The sequence below is a fragment of the Heptranchias perlo genome, unplaced genomic scaffold (genome assembly GCF_035084215.1).
Source record: "Heptranchias perlo isolate sHepPer1 unplaced genomic scaffold, sHepPer1.hap1 HAP1_SCAFFOLD_258, whole genome shotgun sequence".
Classification (NCBI taxonomy): domain Eukaryota; kingdom Metazoa; phylum Chordata; class Chondrichthyes; order Hexanchiformes; family Hexanchidae; genus Heptranchias; species Heptranchias perlo.
In genome coordinates, this window is record NW_027139270.1 from 304,093 (window position 1) to 328,174 (window position 24,082).

The 24,082-nt window shown below is 51.1% G+C and overlaps 1 protein-coding gene across 2 annotated transcripts in view; it reads left to right on the plus strand.

Moving 5' to 3' along the window:
• Positions 1-24,082, plus strand: part of LOC137310523 (disintegrin and metalloproteinase domain-containing protein 33-like) — a 382,320-nt gene that overhangs the window by 303,382 nt on the left and 54,856 nt on the right. For both annotated transcript variants that reach the window (XM_067978293.1, XM_067978294.1), the window contains exons 20-21: positions 13,092-13,185; positions 16,688-16,933. In XM_067978293.1, the coding sequence (XP_067834394.1) occupies positions 13,092-13,185; positions 16,688-16,933 (340 nt within the window). The remainder of the gene's footprint in view (positions 1-13,091; positions 13,186-16,687; positions 16,934-24,082) is intronic.

Genomic DNA, 24,082 nt, shown 5'->3' on the forward strand with positions numbered 1-24,082 from the left:
ACCTCACACTGTGTCACACCGAGCCCACCTCACACTGTGTCACACCGAGCCCACCTCACACTGTGTCACACCGAGTCCACCTCACACTGTGTCACACCGAGCCCACCTCACACTGTGTCACACCGAGCCCACCTCACACTGTGTCACACCGAGTCCACCTCACACTGTGTCACACCGAGCCCACCTCACACTGTGTCACACCGAGCCCACCTCACACTGTGTCACACCGAGCCCACCTCACACTGTGTCACACCGAGTCCACCTCACACTGTGTCACACCGAGCCCACCTCACACTGTGTCACACCGAGTCCACCTCACACTGTGTCACACCGAGCCCACGTCACACTGTGTCACACCGAGTCCACCTCATACTGTGTCACACCGAGCCCACGTCACACTGTGTCACACCGAGCCCACCTCACACTGTGTCACACCGAGTCCACCTCACACTGTGTCACACCGAGCCCACCTCACACTGTGTCACACCGAGCCCACCTCACACTGTGTCACACCGAGCCCACCTCACACTGTGTCACACCGAGCCCACCTCACACTGTGTCACACCGAGCCCACCTCACACTGTGTCACACCGAGCCCAGGTCACACTGTGTCACACCGAGCCCACCTCACACTGTGTCACACCGAGCCCACCTCACACTGTGTCACACCGAGTCCACCTCACACTGTGTCACACCGAGCCCACCTCACACTGTGTCACACCGAGTCCACCTCACACTGTGTCACACCGAGTCCACCTCACACTGTGTCACACCGAGCCCACCTCACACTGTGTCACACCGAGCCCACCTCACACTGTGTCACACCGAGCCCACCTCACACTGTGTCACACCGAGCCCACCTCACACTGTGTCACACCGAGCCCACCTCACACTGTGTCACACCGAGCCCACCTCACACTGTGTCACACCGAGCCCACCTCACACTGTGTCACACCGAGCCCACCTCACACTGTGTCACACCGAGCCCACCTCACACTGTGTCACACCGAGTCCACGACACACTGTGTCACACCGAGCCCACCTCACACTGTGTCACACCGAGCCCACCTCACACTGTGTCACACCGAGCCCACCTCACACTGTGTCACACCGAGTCCACGACACACTGTGTCACACCGAGCCCACCTCACACTGTGTCACACCGAGTCCACGACACACTGTGTCACACCGAGCCCACCTCACACTGTGTCACACCGAGCCCACCTCACACTGTGTCACACCGAGCCCACCTCACACTGTGTCACACCGAGTCCACCTCACACTGTCACACCGAGCCCACCTCACACTGTGTCACACCGAGCCCACCTCACACTGTGTCACACCGAGCCCACCTCACACTGTGTCACACCGAGTCCACCTCACACGGTGTCACACCGAGCCCACCTCACACTGTGTCACACCGAGTCCACCTCATACTGTGTCACACCGAGCCCACCTCACACTGTGTCACACCGAGTCCACCTCACACTGTGTCACACCGAGCCCACCTCACACTGTGTCACACCGAGCCCACCTCACACTGTGTCACACCGAGTCCACCTCACACTGTGTCACACCGAGCCCACCTCACACTGTGTCACACCGAGCCCACCTCACAGTGTGTCACACCGAGCCCACCTCACACTGTGTCACACCGAGTCCACCTCACACTGTGTCACACCGAGCCCACCTCACACTGTGTCACACCGAGCCCACCTCACACTGTGTCACACCGAGCCCAGCTCACACTGTGTCACACCGAGTCCACCTCACACTGTGTCACACCGAGGCCACCTCACACTGTGTCACACCGAGCCCACCTCACACTGTGTCACACCGAGTCCACCTCACACTGTGTCACACCGAGCCCACCTCACACTGTGTCACACCGAGCCCACCTCACACTGTGTCACACCGAGCCCACCTCACACTGTGTCACACCGAGCCCACCTCACACTGTGTCACACCGAGTCCACCTCACACTGTGTCACACCGAGTCCACGACACACTGTGTCACACCGAGCCCACCTCACACTGTGTCACACCGAGCCCACCTCACACTGTGTCACACCGAGTCCACCTCACACTGTGTCACACCGAGTCCACGACACACTGTGTCACACCGAGTCCACCTCACACTGTGTCACACCGAGTCCACGACACACTGTGTCACACCGAGCCCACCTCACACTGTGTCACACCGAGCCCACCTCACACTGTGTCACACCGAGCCCACCTCACACTGTGTCACACCGAGCCCACCTCACACTGTGTCACACCGAGTCCACCTCACACTGTGTCACACCGAGTCCACCTCACACTGTGTCACACCGAGCCCACCTCACACTGTGTCACACCGAGCCCACCTCACACTGTGTCACACCGAGCCCACCTCACACTGTGTCACACCGAGTCCACCTCACACTGTGTCACACCGAGCCCACCTCACACTGTGTCACACCGAGCCCACCTCACACTGTGTCACACCGAGCCCACCTCACACTGTGTCACACCGAGCCCACCTCACACTGTGTCACACCGAGTCCACGTCACACTGTGTCACACCGAGTCCACCTCACACTGTGTCACACCGAGCCCACCTCACACTGTGTCACACCGAGCCCACCTCACACTGTGTCACACCGAGTCCACCTCACACTGTGTCACACCGAGCCCACCTCACACTGTGTCACACCGAGCCCACCTCACACTGTGTCACACCGAGCCCACCTCACACTGTGTCACACCGAGCCCACCTCACACTGTGTCACACCGAGCCCACCTCACACTGTGTCACACCGAGTCCACCTCACACTGTGTCACACCGAGCCCACCTCACACTGTGTCACACCGAGCCCACCTCACACTGTGTCACACCGAGTCCACCTCACACTGTGTCACACCGAGCCCACCTCACACTGTGTCACACCGAGCCCACCTCACACTGTGTCACACCGAGCCCACCTCACACTGTGTCACACCGAGCCCACCTCACACTGTGTCACACCGAGCCCACCTCACACTGTGTCACACCGAGCCCACCTCACACTGTGTCACACCGAGCCCACCTCACACTGTGTCACACCGAGCCCACCTCACACTGTGTCACACCGAGCCCACCTCACACTGTGTCACACCGAGCCCACCTCACACTGTGTCACACCGAGCCCACCTCACACTGTGTCACACCGAGCCCACCTCACACTGTGTCACACCGAGCCCACCTCACACTGTGTCACACCGAGCCCACCTCACACTGTGTCACACCGAGCCCACCTCACACTGTGTCACACCGAGTCCACGACACACTGTGTCACACCGAGCCCACCTCACACTGTGTCACACCGAGCCCACCTCACACTGTGTCACACCGAGCCCACCTCACACTGTGTCACACCGAGTCCACGACACACTGTGTCACACCGAGCCCACCTCACACTGTGTCACACCGAGTCCACGACACACTGTGTCACACCGAGCCCACCTCACACTGTGTCACACCGAGCCCACCTCACACTGTGTCACACCGAGCCCACCTCACACTGTGTCACACCGAGTCCACCTCACACTGTCACACCGAGCCCACCTCACACTGTGTCACACCGAGCCCACCTCACACTGTGTCACACCGAGCCCACCTCACACTGTGTCACACCGAGTCCACCTCACACGGTGTCACACCGAGCCCACCTCACACTGTGTCACACCGAGTCCACCTCACACTGTGTCACACCGAGTCCACCTCACACTGTGTCACACCGAGCCCACCTCACACTGTGTCACACCGAGCCCACCTCACACTGTGTCACACCGAGCCCAGGTCACACTGTGTCACACCGAGTCCACCTCACACTGTGTCACACCGAGGCCACCTCACACTGTGTCACACCGAGCCCACCTCACACTGTGTCACACCGAGTCCACCTCACACTGTGTCACACCGAGCCCACCTCACACTGTGTCACACCGAGCCCACCTCACACTGTGTCACACCGAGCCCACCTCACACTGTGTCACACCGAGCCCACCTCACACTGTGTCACACCGAGTCCACCTCACACTGTGTCACACCGAGTCCACGACACACTGTGTCACACCGAGCCCACCTCACACTGTGTCACACCGAGCCCACCTCACACTGTGTCACACCGAGTCCACGACACACTGTGTCACACCGAGTCCACCTCACACTGTGTCACACCGAGCCCACCTCACACTGTGTCACACCGAGTCCACGACACACTGTGTCACACCGAGTCCACCTCACACTGTGTCACACCGAGCCCACCTCACACTGTGTCACACCGAGCCCACCTCACACTGTGTCACACCGAGCCCACCTCACACTGTGTCACACCGAGCCCACCTCACACTGTGTCACACCGAGTCCACCTCACACTGTGTCACACCGAGTCCACCTCACACTGTGTCACACCGAGTCCACCTCACACTGTGTCACACCGAGTCCACCTCACACTGTGTCACACCGAGTCCACCTCACACTGTGTCACACCGAGCCCACCTCACACTGTGTCACACCGAGCCCACGTCACACTGTGTCACACCGAGCCCACCTCACACTGTGTCACACCGAGCCCACCTCACACTGTGTCACACCGAGCCCACCTCACACTGTCACACCGAGCCCACCTCACACTGTCACACCGAGCCCACCTCACACTGTGTCACACCGAGTCCACGACACACTGTGTCACACCGAGCCCACCTCACACTGTGTCACACCGAGTCCACCTCACACTGTGTCACACCGAGCCCAGGTCACACTGTGTCACACCGAGCCCACCTCATACTGTGTCACACCGAGTCCACCTCACACTGTGTCACACCGAGCCCACCTCACACTGTGTCACACCGAGCCCACCTCACACTGTGTCACACCGAGCCCACCTCACACTGTGTCACACCGAGTCCACCTCACACTGTGTCACACCGAGCCCACCTCACACTGTGTCACACCGAGTCCACCTCACACTGTGTCACACCGAGTCCACCTCACACTGTGTCACACCGAGCCCACCTCACACTGTGTCACACCGAGTCCACGACACACTGTGTCACACCGAGCCCACCTCACACTGTGTCACACCGAGCCCACCTCACACTGTGTCACACCGAGCCCACCTCACACTGTGTCACACCGAGCCCACCTCACACTGTGTCACAGCCGAGCCCACCTCACACTGTGTCACACCGAGTCCACCTCACACTGTGTCACACCGAGTCCACCTCACACTGTGTCACACCGAGCCCACCTCACACTGTGTCACACCGAGCCCACCTCACACTGTGTCACACCGAGCCCACCTCACACTGTGTCACACCGAGCCCACCTCACACTGTGTCACACCGAGTCCACGACACACTGTGTCACACCGAGCCCACCTCACACTGTGTCACACCGAGCCCACCTCACACTGTGTCACACCGAGTCCACGTCACACTGTGTCACACCGAGTCCACCTCACACTGTGTCACACCGAGCCCACCTCACACTGTGTCACACCGAGCCCACCTCACACTGTGTCACACCGAGTCCACCTCACACTGTGTCACACCGAGCCCACCTCACACTGTGTCACACCGAGTCCACCTCACACTGTGTCACACCGAGCCCACCTCACACTGTGTCACACCGAGCCCACCTCACACTGTGTCACACCGAGTCCACCTCACACTGTGTCACACCGAGCCCACCTCACACTGTGTCACACCGAGTCCACCTCACACTGTGTCACACCGAGCCCACCTCACACTGTGTCACACCGAGCCCACCTCACACTGTGTCACACCGAGTCCACCTCACACTGTGTCACACCGAGTCCACGACACACTGTGTCACACCGAGCCCACCTCACACTGTGTCACACCGAGCCCACCTCACACTGTGTCACACCGAGTCCACGACACACTGTGTCACACCGAGTCCACCTCACACTGTGTCACACCGAGCCCACCTCACACTGTGTCACACCGAGTCCACGACACACTGTGTCACACCGAGTCCACCTCACACTGTGTCACACCGAGCCCACCTCACACTGTCACACCGAGCCCACCTCACACTGTGTCACACCGAGTCCACGACACACTGTGTCACACCGAGCCCACCTCACACTGTGTCACACCGAGTCCACCTCACACTGTGTCACACCGAGCCCAGGTCACACTGTGTCACACCGAGCCCACCTCATACTGTGTCACACCGAGTCCACCTCACACTGTGTCACACCGAGCCCACCTCACACTGTGTCACACCGAGCCCACCTCACACTGTGTCACACCGAGCCCACCTCACACTGTGTCACACCGAGTCCACCTCACACTGTGTCACACCGAGCCCACCTCACACTGTGTCACACCGAGTCCACCTCACACTGTGTCACACCGAGTCCACCTCACACTGTGTCACACCGAGCCCACCTCACACTGTGTCACACCGAGTCCACCTCACACTGTGTCACACCGAGCCCACCTCACACTGTGTCACACCGAGTCCACGACACACTGTGTCACACCGAGCCCACCTCACACTGTGTCACACCGAGTCCACCTCACACTGTGTCACACCGAGCCCACCTCACACTGTGTCACACCGAGTCCACCTCACACTGTGTCACACCGAGTCCACCTCACACTGTGTCACACCGAGCCCACCTCACACTGTGTCACACCGAGCCCACCTCACACTGTGTCACACCGAGCCCACCTCACACTGTGTCACACCGAGTCCACGACACACTGTGTCACACCGAGTCCACGTCACACTGTGTCACACCGAGTCCACCTCACACTGTGTCACACCGAGCCCACCTCACACTGTGTCACACCGAGCCCACCTCACACTGTGTCACACCGAGCCCACCTCACACTGTGTCACACCGAGCCCACCTCACACTGTGTCACACCGAGCCCACCTCACACTGTGTCACACCGAGTCCACGACACACGGTGTCACACCGAGCCCACCTCACACTGTGTCACACCGAGTCCACGACACACTGTGTCACACCGAGCCCACCTCACACTGTGTCACACCGAGTCCACCTCACACTGTGTCACACCGAGCCCACCTCACACTGTGTCACACCGAGTCCACCTCACACTGTGTCACACCGAGCCCACCTCACACTGTGTCACACCGAGTCCACCTCACACTGTGTCACACCGAGTCCACGTCACACTGTGTCACACCGAGTCCACCTCACACTGTGTCACACCGAGTCCACCTCACACTGTGTCACACTGAGCCCACCTCACACTGTGTCACACCGAGTCCACCTCACACTGTGTCACACCGAGCCCACCTCACACTGTGTCACACCGAGTCCACCTCACACTGTGTCACACCGAGCCCACCTCACACTGTGTCACACCGAGCCCACCTCACACTGTGTCACACCGAGTCCACCTCACACTGTGTCACACCGAGCCCACCTCACACTGTGTCACACCGAGCCCACCTCACACTGTGTCACACCGAGCCCACCTCACACTGTGTCACACCGAGTCCACGACACACTGTGTCACACCGAGTCCACCTCACACTGTGTCACACCGAGCCCACCTCACACTGTGTCACACCGAGCCCACCTCACACTGTGTCACACCGAGTCCACCTCACACTGTGTCACACCGAGCCCACCTCACACTGTGTCACACCGAGTCCACCTCACACTGTGTCACACCGAGTCCACCTCACACTGTGTCACACCGAGTCCACCTCACACTGTGTCACACCGAGCCCACCTCACACTGTGTCACACCGAGCCCACCTCACACTGTGTCACACCGAGCCCACCTCACACTGTGTCACACCGAGCCCACGTCACACTGTGTCACACCGAGCCCACCTCACACTGTGTCACACCGAGCCCACCTCACACTGTGTCACACCGAGTCCACCTCACACGGTGTCACACCGAGCCCACCTCACACTGTGTCACACCGAGTCCACCTCACACTGTGTCACACCGAGCCCACGTCACACTGTGTCACACCGAGCCCACCTCACACTGTGTCACACCGAGCCCACCTCACACTGTGTCACACCGAGCCCACCTCACACTGTGTCACACCGAGCCCACCTCACACTGTGTCACACCGAGCCCACCTCACACTGTGTCACACCGAGCCCACCTCACACTGTGTCACACCGAGCCCACCTCACACTGTGTCACACCGAGCCCAGGTCACACTGTGTCACACCGAGCCCACCTCACACTGTGTCACACCGAGCCCACCTCACACTGTGTCACACCGAGTCCACCTCACACTGTGTCACACCGAGCCCACCTCACACTGTGTCACACCGAGCCCACCTCACACTGTGTCACACCGAGTCCACGACACACTGTGTCACACCGAGCCCACCTCACACTGTGTCACACCGAGCCCAGGTCACACTGTGTCACACCGAGCCCACCTCACACTGTGTCACACCGAGCCCACCTCACACTGTGTCACACCGAGCCCACCTCACACTGTGTCACACCGAGTCCACCTCACACTGTGTCACACCGAGCCCACCTCACACTGTGTCACACCGAGCCCACCTCACACTGTGTCACACCGAGCCCACCTCACACTGTGTCACACCGAGCCCACCTCACACTGTGTCACACCGAGCCCACCTCACACTGTGTCACACCGAGCCCACCTCACACTGTGTCACACCGAGCCCACCTCACACTGTGTCACACCGAGCCCACCTCACACTGTCACACCGAGCCCACCTCACACTGTGTCACACCGAGTCCACCTCACACTGTGTCACACCGAGTCCACGACACACTGTGTCACACCGAGTCCACCTCACACTGTGTCACACCGAGTCCACCTCACACTGTGTCACACCGAGCCCACCTCACACTGTGTCACACCGAGCCCACCTCACACTGTGTCACACCGAGCCCACCTCACACTGTGTCACACCGAGTCCACCTCACACTGTGTCACACCGAGCCCACCTCACACTGTGTCACACCGAGTCCACCTCACACTGTGTCACACCGAGCCCACCTCACACTGTGTCACACCGAGCCCACCTCACACTGTGTCACACCGAGCCCAGGTCACACTGTGTCACACCGAGCCCACGTCACACTGTCTCACACCGAGCCCACCTCACACTGTGTCACACCGAGCCCAGGTCACACTGTGTCACACCGAGCCCACCTCACACTGTGTCACACCGAGCCCACCTCACACTGTGTCACACCGAGCCCACCTCACACTGTGTCACACTGAACTACGTCACACTGTGTCACACCGAGCCCACCTCACACTGTGTCACACCGAGCCCACCTCACACTGTGTCACACCGAGCCCACCTCACACTGTGTCACACCGAGCCCACCTCACACTGTGTCACACCGAGCCCACCTCACACTGTGTCACACCGAGCCCACCTCACACTGTGTCACACCGAGCCCACCTCACACTGTGTCACACCGAGCCCACCTCACACTGTGTCACACCGAGCCCACCTCACACTGTGTCACACCGAGCCCACCTCACACTGTGTCACACCGAGCCCACCTCACACTGTGTCACACCGAGCCCAGGTCACACTGTGTCACACCGAGCCCACCTCACACTGTGTCACACCGAGCCCACCTCACACTGTGTCACACCGAGCCCACGTCACACTGTGTCACACCGAGTCCGCCTCACATTGTCACACTGAACTACGTCACACTGTGTCACACTTAGCCCCAGTAACTGTGTAACACTCTCAGACAGTATGAGTGATGGTTCGTAACCCTAATGCAGTACTCTTAGACAGCATCAGTGAGAGAGTGTAACGGTCACAGACAGCATCAGTAAGAGAGTGTAACGGTCACCGGCAGCATCAGTGAGAGACTGTAATGATCACAGGCAGCATCAGTGAGAGAGTGTAACGGTCACAGGCAGCATCAGTGAGAGAGTGTAATGGTCACAGACAGCAACAGTGAGAGAGTGTAATGGTCACAGACAGCAACAGTGAGAGGATGTAACAGTCACAGACAGCATCAGTGAGAGAGTGTAATGGTCACAGACAGCAACAGTGAGAGGATGTAACAGTCACAGACAGCATCAGTGAGAGAGTGTAATGGTCACAGACAGCATCAGTGAGAGGATGTCACAGTCACAGACAGCATCAGTGAGAAAGTGTAATGGTCACAGACAGCATCAGTGAGAGGATGTAACTGTCACAGACAGCATCAGTGAGAGAGTGTAACGGTCACAGGCAGCATCAGTGAGAGAGTGTAACGGTCACAGGCAGCATCAGTGAGAGAGTGTAACGGTCACAGACAGCATCAGCAAGAGAGTGTAATGGACACAGGCAGCATCAGTGAGAGAGTGTAACGGTCACAGGCAGCATCAGTGAGAGAGTGTAACGGTCACAGATAGCAACAGTGAGAGGATGTAACAGTCACAGACAGCATCAGTGAGAGAGTGTAACGGTCACAGGCAGCATCAGTGAGAGAGTGTAACGGTCACAGACAGCATCAGCAAGAGAGTGTAATGGACACAGGCAGCATCAGTGAGAGACTGTAACGGTCACAGACAGCATCAGTGAGAGACTGTAACGGTCACAGACAGCATCAGTGAGAGACTGTAACGGTCACAGACAGCATCAATGAGAGACTGTAACGGTCACAGACAGCATTTTTTTAATTCGTTCATGGGATGTGGGCGTCGCTGGCGAGGCCGGCATTTATTGCCCATCCCTAATTGCCCTTGAGAAGGTGGTGGTGAGCCGCCTTCTTGAACAACTGAGTGCCTTGCTAGGCCATTTCAGAGGGCGATTAAGAATCAACCACATTGCTATGGGTCTGGAGTCACCTATAGGCCAGACTGGGTAAGGACAGCAGGTACAAGGGGGCAGAAGTTATGCTGCAGCTATACAAAACCCTGGTTAGACTGCACCTGGAGTACTGTGAGCAGTTCTGGGCACCGCACCTTCGGAAGGGCATATTGGCCTTGGAGGGAGTGCAGCGTAGGTTTACTAGAATGATACCCGGACTTCAAGGGTTAATTTACGAGGAGAGATTACACAAATTGGGGTTGTATTCTCTGGAGTTCCGAAGGTTAAGGGGTGATCTGATCGAAGTTTATAAGATATTAAGGGGAACAGATAGGGTGGATAGAGAGAAACTATTTCCGCTGGTTGGGGATTCTAGGAGTAGGGGGCACAGTCTAAAAATTAGAGCCAGACCTTTCAGGAGCGAGATTAGAAAACATTTCTACACACAAAGGGTGGTCGAAGTTTGGAACTCTCTTCCACAAACGGCAATTGATACTAGCTCAATTGCTAAATTTAAATCTGAGATGGATAGGTTTTTGGCAACCAAAGGTATTAAGGGATATGGGCCAAAGGCAGGTATATGGAGTTAGATCACAGATCAGCCATGATCTTATCAAATGGCGGAGCAGGCACGAGGGGCTGAATGGCCTACTCCTGTTCCTATGTTCCTTCCCTAAAGAACATTAGTGAACCAGACGGGTTTTTACGAAAATACTGTATTTTCATGGCTACTATTACTGATACTAGTATTTTTTTACTAATTTTATTTAATGAATTGAATTTAAATTCCCCAACTGCTGTGGTGGGATTTGAACTCATGTCTCTGGAATATTAATCCAGGGCCTCTCGGATTATTAGTCTAGTAACATAACCACTGTGCTACCGTACCCTGCATCAGTGAGAGAGTGTAACGGTCACAGGCAGCATCAGTGAGAGAGTGTAACGGTCACAGGCAGCATCAGTGAGAGAGTGTAACGGTCACAGGCAGCATCAGTGAGAGTGTAACGGTCACAGGCAGCGTCAGTGAGAGTGTAATGGTCACTGGCAGCATCAGTGAGAGTGTAACGGTCACCGGCAGCATCAGTGAGAGTGTAACGGTCACAGGCAGCGTCAGTGAGAGTGTAACGGTCACAGGCAGCATCAGTGAGAGTGTAACGGTCACAGGCAGCATCAGTGAGAGTGTAACGGTCACAGGCAGCATCAGTGAGAGTGTAAAGGTCACAGGCAGCATCAGTGAGAGTGTAACGGTCACCGGCAGCATCAGTGAGAGTGTAACGGTCACAGGCAGCATCAGTGAGAGTGTAACGGTCACAGGCAGCATCAGTGAGAGTGTAACGGTCACAGGCAGCATCAGTGAGAGTGTAACGGTCACAGGCAGCATCAGTGAGAGTGTAACGGTCACAGGCAGCATCAGTGAGAGTGTAACGGTCACAGGCAGCATCAGTGAGAGTGTAACGGTCACCGGCAGCATCAGTGAGAGTGTAACGGTCACAGGCAGCATCAGTGAGAGTGTAACGGTCACAGGCAGCATCAGTGAGAGTGTAACGGTCACCGGCAGCATCAGTGAGAGTGTAACGGTCACAGGCAGCATCAGTGAGAGTGTAACGGTCACAGGCAGCATCAGTGAGAGTGTAACGGTCACAGGCAGCATCAGTGAGAGTGTAACGGTCACCGGCAGCATCAGTGAGAGTGTAACGGTCACAGGCAGCATCAGTGAGAGTGTAACAGTCACAGGCAGCATCAGTGAGAGTGTAACGGTCACAGGCAGCATCAGTGAGAGTGTAACGGTCACAGGCAGCATCAGTGAGAGTGTAACGGTCACAGGCAGCATCAGTGAGAGTGTAACGGTCACCGGCAGCATCAGTGAGAGTGTAACGGTCACAGGCAGCATCAGTGAGAGTGTAACGGTCACAGGCAGCATCAGTGAGAGTGTAACGGTCACAGGCAGCATCAGTGAGAGTGTAACGGTCACAGGCAGCATCAGTGAGAGTGTAACGGTCACAGGCAGCATCAGTGAGAGTGTAACGGTCACAGGCAGCATCAGTGAGAGTGTAACGGTCACCGGCAGCATCAGTGAGAGTGTAACGGTCACAGGCAGCATCAGTGAGAGTGTAACGGTCACAGGCAGCATCAGTGAGAGTGTAACGGTCACAGGCAGCATCAGTGAGAGTGTAACGGTCACAGGCAGCATCAGTGAGAGTGTAACGGTCACAGGCAGCATCAGTGAGAGTGTGTAATGCCCTCCACTGCACCAAGTCTCATATTCTGATCTTTGTTACAGAACTGATGCTAACAGTCAGACACCAAAGACTGGCCTCTATAACCCTTCCTTTCACATGAAGAAGCTCGTGGTGAGAGAGCAGAAGCCAATCAAGGTGAGATGGAGAGCCGGGGGGGGAGGGGGGGCAAGAACAAAGGATAGTAAGAGAGGAGAGAATGAGAATGAAGAATAAGAGAAAGGGTGAAGGAGTGAATGAGGAAAAGAGAGAGAAGGAAAGCAAGAAATTATGAGGAACAGTATCGGAGAAAATGAGGGGCAGGGTAAAGGTGGTGAGTAGAGGACAGGAGAGAGGAGGATGAGGGAGAGGAGGATGAGGGAGAGGAGGATGAGGGAGAGGAGGATGAGGGAGTGGAGGATGAGGGAGTGGAGGATGAGGGAGTGGAGGATGAGAGAGAGGAGGATGAGGGAGTGGTGGATGAGGGAGAGGAGGATGAGGGAGTGGAGGATGAGGGAGTGGAGGATGAGGGAGTGGAGGATGAGGGAGTGGAGGATGAGGGAGTGGAGGATGAGGGAGTGGAGGATGAGAGAGAGGAGGATGAGGGAGAGGAGGATGAGGGAGAGGAGGATGAGGGAGTGGAGGATGAGGGAGTGGAGGATGAGGGAGTGGAGGATGAGAGAGAGGAGGATGAGGGAGAGAAGGATGAGGGAGAGGAGGATGAGGGAGTGGAGGATGAGGGAGAGGAGGATGAGGGAGAGAAGGATGAGGGAGAGAAGGATGAGGGAGAGGAGGATGAGGGAGAGGAGGATGAGGGAGAGGAGGATGAGGGAGAGGAGGATGAGGGAGAGGAGGATGAGGATGTGGGAGAGGAGGATGAGGGAGAGAAGGATGAGGGAGAGAAGGATGAGGGAGTGGAGGATGAGGATGAGGGAGAGGAGGAATGAGGGACAGTGTAAGGATGAAAGAGGGGATGAGGCAGAGGGAGATTGAGAGGAGGGGCAAGTACAAAAGAGAGGATGAAGGAGAAGAGGGAGATAGAGAGAGGCCAAGTCATGTGAAAGAGGATGAGGGAAAGGATGACTGAGAGGAGAGAGAGATCGTAAGAGGGAAAAGGCAAGGAAAGGAGAACAATGATGTACAAAGGGATGAAAGAGAAAAAGAGCAAGATGCAGGAACAGAGAGAAAGGAGGGGAAGATGAGAGGTTTAACGAGAGGAGCTGATAGAGAGAGAGAGGGAGAGGAGAAATGGAAGACAAAACTAGGAGAAATGTCTTCACACAGAGGCTTATTGGAGCATGGAATGCTTTGCCTCAGGGAGTGGTTGAGGCAGAGACCGTTGCATTTTTTAAGGGAAAAGTGGATAAATGTGTGAAGTAGAGGAAGATCCAGAGCGACAGGGGCAGTGGAATTAGATTTGGATTGTTCTGCAAAGATCTAGCACAAAAATGATGGACTGAATGGCCTGCCTTCTATGGTTCTCTGGAAAGAAGACAAGGAGAGAGAAAATGAGAGGCTTATTCTTTTTTCCAGGGAAATCCAGAACTAGAGGCCATTAGAGCCAAACTAGTTCTTCGAGACAATTACAACCAACATGTCCACACACAAAGTTCTCCACTCAACAAATAATCAGTGGGCCTGTCTGGTCTGGTTTCACTCTTACCTGTCCGATCGTAGCTAGAGAATCTCCTGCAATGGCTTCTCTTCCCGCTCCTGCACCGTTCTCTGGAGACCCCCAAGGATCTATCCTTGGCCCCCTCCTGTTTCTCATCTACATGCTGCCCCTCACTGACATCATCCACAGACATGGGGTCATTTATTTGATTTGTTCTCGGGATGTGGGTGTCGCTGACAAGCCTGTCATTTATTGCCTGCCCTTAGTTGCCATGAGAAGATGATGGGCCGCCATCTTGAACCAGGATTTGTAATGGTTTGATATAACTGAGGGGCTCGCTTGGTCACTTCAGAGAGCAGTTAAGAATCAACCATGTTGGTGTGGGACTGGAGTCACACGTAGGCCCGGATCGGGTAAGGACGGCAGGTGTCCTTCCCTGAAGGACATTAATGAACCAGTTGGGTTTTTATGACAATCCGACAGCTTCACTGTCACTTTTACTGAGACCAGCTTTTTATTTCCACGGTTTTTTTTAACCTGAATTCAAATTCTCAAACTGCCATGGTTGGATTTGAACTCCCGTTCTCTGAATTATTAGTCCAGTAACATAACCACTACACTACTGTACCCAGTACCACATGTACGCTGACCACACCCAGCTCGACTTCACCACCTGTCTCGACCCCTCCACTTGGAAGAGCAGTAATTTCCTCCAACTAAATATTGGGAAGGCCGAAGCCATTGTCTTTGGTCCCCGCTACAAACTCCTTTCCTTCGCCACCGACTCCATCCCTCTCCCTGGACACTGTCTCAGGATCACCCGTCTCCGTCCCTGCCTCAGCTCATCTGCTGCTGAAACCCTCATCCCTGCCTTTATTACCTCCAGACTGGACTATTCCAATGCTCTCCTGGCCGGCCTCCCATCTTCCACCCTCCATAAACTTCAGCTCATCCAAAGCTCTGCTGCCCGTATCCTAACTCGCACCGAGTCCCGTTCACCATCACCCCCTGTGCTCACTGACCTACATTGGCTCCCGGTCAGGGAACACCTCGATTTTAAAATTCTCATCCTTGTTTTCAAATCCCTCCATGACCCTCGCCCCCTCCCTATCTCTGTAACCTCCTCCAGACCTACAACCCTCCGAGATCTCTGCACTCCTCCAATTCTGGCCTCTTGCGTATCCCCGATTTTAATCGCTCCACCATTGGCGGCCGTGCCTTCAGCTGCCTGGGCCCTAAGCTCTGGAATTCCCTCCCTAAACCTCTCCACTTTGGCATCTCCCTCTCCTGCTTAAAACCTCCCTCTGACCAAGCATTGGTTCACTCTCCAAACGCTGCTTCTTTGGCTCGGTATCCATTTTAGTCTGATTACATTCCTGTGAAGCACCTTGGGACGTTTTATTACATTAAAGGCCCTGTATAACTGGAGTAAGACATCCCTGCTCCTGTACTCAAATCCTCTTGCAATGAAGGCCAACATACCATTCGCCTTCCTAACTGCTTGCTGCACCTGAATGCTCGCTTTCAGCGACTGGTGTACAAGGACACCCAGGTCTCGTTGCACCTCCCCTTTTCCCAATCGATCACCATTCAGATAATAATCTGTGAGAAGGTGAGATATATTGCTCCAGAGGGCCAGAGAAGCAAATCAACTGAGGTGTTTGAACAGGAGATTGGTACTTACTTGGGAAGTAAGAGTATGAAGGGATATGGAAAACCGATAGGGAATTAGGATTAAATAGATGGACTGAATGGCCTCATCCTGCCCTTGTGCTAGTCCCAGATTTGGTACAATAAGTTCAGTGGAAAAGAAACAGATGGAGTAACCCTGCAGCCGGTCGAGCCCAGGGTCACCCATGGACACTAATCTCCTCGTGTTGGGTTGACCATATAATGGACGAGGGGCTTGTTCCCATGAAGGAGCGTTGCTGTCACCTCATAGAGTCATAGAGTTATACAGCACGGATAGAGGCCCTTCGGCCCATCGTGTCCGCGCCGGCCATCAAGCCCTCACACTGAGCTGTAATGTTTCATCTCTTCACACAGCTGGTTCAGTCTCAGTCTCAGTCTCCACTCCTGAAGTCAGGACCCCCAGCTCGTTCACAGCCTGTCAACATTGTGCGTCCCCTGATCGTAGCCAAGCACAGGGAGGGTAATGTCAAGCCCTGTCGGCCAGCCCCGCCACCAATCAGGAAATCAACAATTGTCTGTGTGAAACTAGAGAACCAGCCATCCAAACTGGGACCACCCAGGAAACCGCTGCCCCTCAACCCACGCACCCAAACTCAGCCGGTGAGTATGACCTTTGCTCTCTCTCGATAAGAGTTCTGATGCTACAGTTGTGCCACTAAGTGTGGTCTGGTCAGCTTAATCCTTTCAAAATAAGAGAAGCAATATCAGGGTGGACCCTTGCCATCCGGAGACTGCCCACAGCAGGGGGAGGCTGTTACTGCCCACAGGGTGAACGAGGAGAGGCAATATAAACTAGAGGGCACAACTCTAAAAGGGGTGCAGGAACAGAGAGATCTGGGGGTATATGTGCACAAATCATTGAAGGTGGCAGGGCAGGTTGAGAAAGTGGTTAAAAAAGCATACGGGATCCTGGGCTTTATAAATAGAGGCATAGAGTACAAAAGTATGGAAGTCATGATGAACCTTTTATAAAACACTGGTTTGGCCACAACTGGAGTATTGTGTCCAGTTCTGGGCACCGCACTTTAGGAAAGATGTGAAGGCCTTAGAGAGGGTGCAGAAGAGATTTACTAGAATGATTCCAGGGATGAGGGACTTCAGTTCCGTGGATAGACTGGAGAAGCTGGGGTTGTTCTCCTTGGAACAGAGACGGTTGTGAGGAGATTTGATCGAGGTATTCAAAATCATGAAGGGTCCAGACAGAGTAGATAGAGAGAAACTGTTCCCATTGGCGGAAGGGTCAGTAACCAGAGGGCATGGATTTAAGGTGATTGGCAAAAGAACCAAAGGTGACATGAGGAAAAACCTTTTTACACAGTGAGTGTTTATGATCTGGAATGCACTGCCCGAGGGGGTGGTGGAGGCAGATTCAATCATGGCCTTCAAAAGGGAACTGGATAAGTACTTGAAACGAAAAAAATTGCAGTGTTACAGAGAAAGAGCGGGGGAGTGGGACTAGCTGGATTGCTCTTGCATAGAGGTGGCATGGACTCGATGGGCCGAATGGCCTCCTTTCATGCTGTGATTCAATGATTCTATCCCCTGGTGACGGTATTACTGGGATTTGGTTCCACATCCCCTGAGGTGGTGAATGTATAGAACGGGCAGTATAGATTTAAAGAGGTGGTGAATGTATAGAACGGGCAGTATAGATTTAAAGAGGTGGTGAATGTATAGAACGGGCAGTATAGATTTAAAGAGGTGGTGAATGTATAGAACGGGCAGTATAGATTTAAAGAGGTGGTGAATGTATAGAACGGGCCGTATAGATTTAAAGAGGTGGTGAATGTATAGAACGGGCAGTATAGATTTAAAGAGGTGGTGAATGTATAGAACGGGCAGTATAGATTTAAAGAGGTGAATGTATAGAACGGGCCATATAGATTTAATGAGGTGAATGTATAGAACGGGCAGTATAGATTTAAAGAGGTGGTGAATGTATAGAACGGGCAGTATAGATTTAAAGAGGTGGTGAATGTATAGAACGGGCCGTATAGATTTAAAGAGGTGGTGAATGTATAGAACGGGCAGTATAGATTTAAAGAGGTGGTGAATGTATAGAACGGGCAGTATAGATTTAAAGAGGTGAATGTATAGAACGGGCCATATAGATTTAATGAGGTGAATGTATAGAACGGGCAGTATAGATTTAAAGAGGTGGTGAATGTATAGAACGGGCAGTATAGATTTAAAGAGGTGGTGAATGTATAGAACGGGCCCTATAGATTTAAAGAGGTGGTGAATGTATAGAACGGGCAGTATAGATTTAAAGAGGTGGTGAATGTATAGAACGGGCAGTATAGATTTAAAGAGGTGGTGAATGTATAGAACGGGCAGTATAGATTTAAAGAGGTGGTGAATGTATAGAACGGGCAGTATAGATTTAAAGAGGTGGTGAATGTATAGAACGGGCCGTATAGATTTAAAGAGGTGGTGAATGTATAGAACGGGCAGTATAGATTTAAAGAGGTGGTGAATGTATAGAACGGGCAGTATAGATTTAAAGAGGTGAATGTATAGAACGGGCCATATAGATTTAATGAGGTGAATGTATAGAACGGGCAGTATAGATTTAAAGAGGTGGTGAATGTATAGAACGGGCAGTATAGATTTAAAGAGGTGGTGAATGTATAGAACGGGCCGTATAGATTTAAAGAGGTGGTGAATGTATAGAACGGGCAGTATAGATTTAAAGAGGTGGTGAATGTATAGAACGGGCAGTATAGATTTAAAGAGGTGAATGTATAGAACGGGCCATATAGATTTAATGAGGTGAATGTATAGAACGGGCAGTATAGATTTAAAGAGGTGGTGAATGTATAGAACGGGCAGTATAGATTTAAAGAGGTGGTGAATGTATAGAACGGGCCGTATAGATTTAAAGAGGTGGTGAATGTATAGAACGGGCAGTATAGATTTAAAGAGGTGAATGTATAGAACGGGCAGTATAGATTTAAAGAGGTGGTGAATGTATGGAACGGGCAGTATAGATTTAAAGAGGTGGTGAATGTATAGAACGGGCCGTATAGATTTAAAGAGGTGGTGAATGTATAGAACGGGCAGTATAGATTTAAAGAGGTGAATGTATAGAACGGGCAGTATAGATTTAAAGAGGTGGTGAATGTATGGAACGGGCAGTATAGATTTAAAGAGGTGGTGAATGTATAGAACGGGCAGTATAGATTTAAAGAGGTGGTGAATGTATAGAACGGGCAGTATAGATTTAAAGAGGTGGTGAATGTATAGAACGGGCAGTATAGATTTAAAGAGGTGAATGTATAGAACGGGCAGTATAGATTTAAAGAGGGTGAATGTATAGAACGGGCAGTATAGATTTAAAGAGGTGGTGAATGTATAGAACGGGCAGTATAGATTTAAAGAGGTGGTGAATGTATAGAACGGGCAGTATAGATTTAAAGAGGTGGTGAATGTATAGAACGGGCAGTATAGATTTAAAGAGGTGAATGTATAGAACGGGCAGTATAGATTTAAAGAGGTGGTGAATGTATAGAACGGGCAGTATAGATTTAAAGAGGTGGTGAATGTATAGAACGGGCAGTATAGATTTAAAGAGGTGAATCTATAGAACGGGCAGTATAGATTTAAAGAGGTGGTGAATGTATAGAACGGGCAGTATAGATTTAAAGAGGTGAATGTATAGAACGGGCAGTATAGATTTAAGAGGTGAATGTATAGAACGGGCAGTATAGATTTAAAGAGGTGAATGTATAGAACGGGCAGTATAGATTTAAAGAGGTGGTGAATGTATGGAACGGGCAGTATAGATTTAAAGAGGTGGTGAATGTATAGAACGGGCAGTATAGATTTAAAGAGGTGGTGAATGTATAGAACGGGCCGTATAGATTTAAAGAGGTGGTGAATGTATAGAACGGGCCGTATAGATTTAAAGAGGTGAATGTATAGAACGGGCAGTATAGATTTAAAGAGGTGGTGAATGTATGAACGGGCAGTATAGATTTAAAGAGGTGGTGAATGTATAGAACGGGCAGTATAGATTTAAAGAGGTGGTGAATGTATAGAACGGGCAGTATAGATTTAAAGAGGTGGTGAATGTATAGAACGGGCAGTATAGATTTAAAGAGGTGAATGTATAGAACGGGCAGTATAGATTTAAAGAGGTGAATGTATAGAACGGGCCGTATAGATTTAAAGAGGTGGTGAATGTATAGAACGGGCAGTATAGATTTAAAGAGGTGGTGAATGTATAGAACGGGCAGTATAGATTTAAAGAGGTGAATGTATAGAACGGGCAGTATAGATTTAAAGAGGTGAATGTATAGAACGGGCCGTATAGATTTAAAGAGGTGGTGAATGTATAGAACGGGCAGTATAGATTTAAAGAGGTGGTGAATGTATAGAACGGGCAGTATAGATTTAAAGAGGTGGTGAATGTATAGAACGGGCAGTATAGATTTAAAGAGGTGAATGTATAGAACGGGCAGTATAGATTTAAAGAGGTGGTGAATGGAGAGAACGGGCAGTATAGATTTCAAGTGGTGGTGAATGTATAGAACGGGCAGTATAGATTTAAAGAGGTGAATGTATAGAACGGGCAGTATAGATTTAAAGAGGTGGTGAATGTATAGAACGGGCAGTATAGATTTAAAGAGGTGGTGAATGTATAGAACGGGCAGTATAGATTTAAAGAGGTGGTGAATGTATAGAACGGGCAGTATAGATTTAAAGAGGTGAATGTATAGAACGGGCAGTATAGATTTAAAGAGGTGGTGAATGTATGGAACGGGCAGTATAGATTTAAAGAGGTGGTGAATGTATAGAACGGGCAGTATAGATTTAAAGAGGTGAATGTATAGAACGGGCAGTATAGATTTAAAGAGGTGGTGAATGTATAGAACGGGCAGTATAGATTTAAAGAGGTGAATGTATAGAACGGGCAGTATAGATTTAAAGAGGTGGTGAATGTATAGAACGGGCCGTATAGATTTAAAGAGGTGGTGAATGTATAGAACGGGCAGTATAGATTTAAAGAGGTGAATGTATAGAACGGGCAGTATAGATTTAAAGAGGTGGTGAATGTATGGAACGGGCAGTATAGATTTAAAGAGGTGGTGAATGTATAGAACGGGCAGTATAGATTTAAAGAGGTGGTGAATGTATAGAACGGGCAGTATAGATTTAAAGAGGTGAATGTATAGAACGGGCAGTATAGATTTAAAGAGGTGGTGAATGTATAGAACGGGCAGTATAGATTTAAAGAGGTGGTGAATGTATAGAACGGGCAGTATAGATTTAAAGAGGTGGTGAATGTATAGAACGGGCCGTATAGATTTAAAGAGGTGGTGAATGTATAGAACGGGCAGTATAGATTTAAAGAGGTGAATGTATAGAACGGGCAGTATAGATTTAAAGAGGTGAATGTATAGAACGGGCCATATAGATTTAAAGAGGTGGTGAATGTATAGAACGGGCAGTATAGATTTAAAGAGGTGGTGAATGTATAGAACGGGCAGTATAGATTTAAAGAGGTGGTGAATGTATAGAACGGGCAGTATAGATTTAAAGAGGTGGTGAATGTATAGAACGGGCAGTATAGATTTAAAGAGGTGGTGAATGGAGAGAACGGGCAGTATAGATTTCAAGAGGTGGTGAATGTATAGAACGGGCAGTATAGATTTAAAGAGGTGAATGTATAGAACGGGCAGTATAGATTTAAAGAGGTGGTGAATGTATAGAACGGGCAGTATAGATTTAAAGAGGTGAATGTATAGAACGGGCAGTATAGATTTAAAGAGGTGAATGTATAGAACGGGCCGTATAGATTTAAAGAGGTGGTGAATGTATAGAACGGGCAGTATAGATTTAAAGAGGTGAATGTATAGAACGGGCAGTATAGATTTAAAGAGGTGGTGAATGTATAGAACGGGCAGTATAGATTTAAAGAGGTGAATGTATAGAACGGGCAGTATAGATTTAAAGAGGTGAATGTATAGAACGGGCAGTATAGATTTAAAGAGGTGAATGTATAGAACGGGCAGTATAGATTTAAAGAGGTGAATGTATAGAACGGGCCGTATAGATTTAAAGAGGTGGTGAATGTATGGAACGGGCAGTATAGATTTAAAGAGGTGGTGAATGTATAGAACGGGCCGTATAGATTTAAAGAGGTGGTGAATGTATAGAACGGGCCGTATAGATTTAAAGAGGTGAATGTATAGAACGGGCAGTATAGATTTAAAGAGGTGGTGAATGTATGGAACGGGCAGTATAGATTTAAAGAGGTGGTGAATGTATAGAACGGGCAGTATAGATTTAAAGAGGTGGTGAATGTATAGAACGGGCAGTATAGATTTAAAGAGGTGAATGTATAGAACGGGCCGTATAGATTTAAAGAGGTGGTGAATGTATAGAACGGGCAGTATAGATTTAAAGAGGTGAATGTATAGAACGGGCCGTATAGATTTAAAGAGGTGGTGAATGTATAGAACGGGCAGTATAAATTTAAAGAGGTGGTGAATGTATAGAACGGGCAGTATAGATTTAAAGAGGTGGTGAATGTATAGAACGGGCAGTATAAATTTAAAGAGGTGGTGAATGTATAGAACGGGCAGTATAGATTTAAAGAGGTGAATGTATAGAACGGGCAGTATAGATTTAAAGAGGTGAATGTATAGAACGGGCCGTATAGATTTAAAGAGGTGGTGAATGTATAGAACGGGCAGTATAGATTTAAAGAGGTGGTGAATGTATAGAACGGGCAGTATAGATTTAAAGAGGTGGTGAATGTATCGAACGGGCAGTATAGATTTAAAGAGGTGAATGTATAGAACGGGCAGTATAGATTTAAAGAGGTGGTGAATGGAGAGAACGGGCAGTATAGATTTCAAGTGGTGGTGAATGTATAGAACGGGCAGTATAGATTTAAAGAGGTGAATGTATAGAACGGGCAGTATAGATTTAAAGAGGTGGTGAATGTATAGAACGGGCAGTATAGATTTAAAGAGGTGGTGAATGTATAGAACGGGCAGTATAGATTTAAAGAGGTGGTGAATGTATAGAACGGGCAGTATAGATTTAAAGAGGTGGTGAATGTATAGAACGGGCAGTATAGATTTAAAGAGGTGAATGTATAGAACGGGCAGTATAGATTTAAAGAGGTGAATGTATAGAACGGGCCGTATAGATTTAAAGAGGTGGTGAATGTATAGAACGGGCAGTATAGATTTAAAGAGGTGGTGAATGTATAGAACGGGCAGTATAGATTTAAAGAGGTGAATGTATAGAACGGGCAGTATAGATTTAAAGAGGTGAATGTATAGAACGGGCCGTATAGATTTAAAGAGGTGGTGAATGTATAGAACGGGCAGTATAGATTTAAAGAGGTGGTGAATGTATAGAACGGGCAGTATAGATTTAAAGAGGTGGTGAATGTATAGAACGGGCAGTATAGATTTAAAGAGGTGAATGTATAGAACGGGCAGTATAGATTTAAAGAGGTGGTGAATGTATAGAACGGGCAGTATAGATTTAAAGAGGTGAATGTATAGAACGGGCAGTATAGATTTAAAGAGGTGGTGAATGGAGAGAACGGGCAGTATAGATTTAAAGAGGTGAATGTATAGAACGGGCAGTATAGATTTAAAGAGGTGGTGAATGTATAGAACGGGCAGTATAGATTTAAAGAGGTGAATGTATAGAACGGGCAGTTTAGATTTAAAGAGGTGGTGAATGTATGGAACGGGCAGTATAGATTTAAAGAGGTGGTGAATG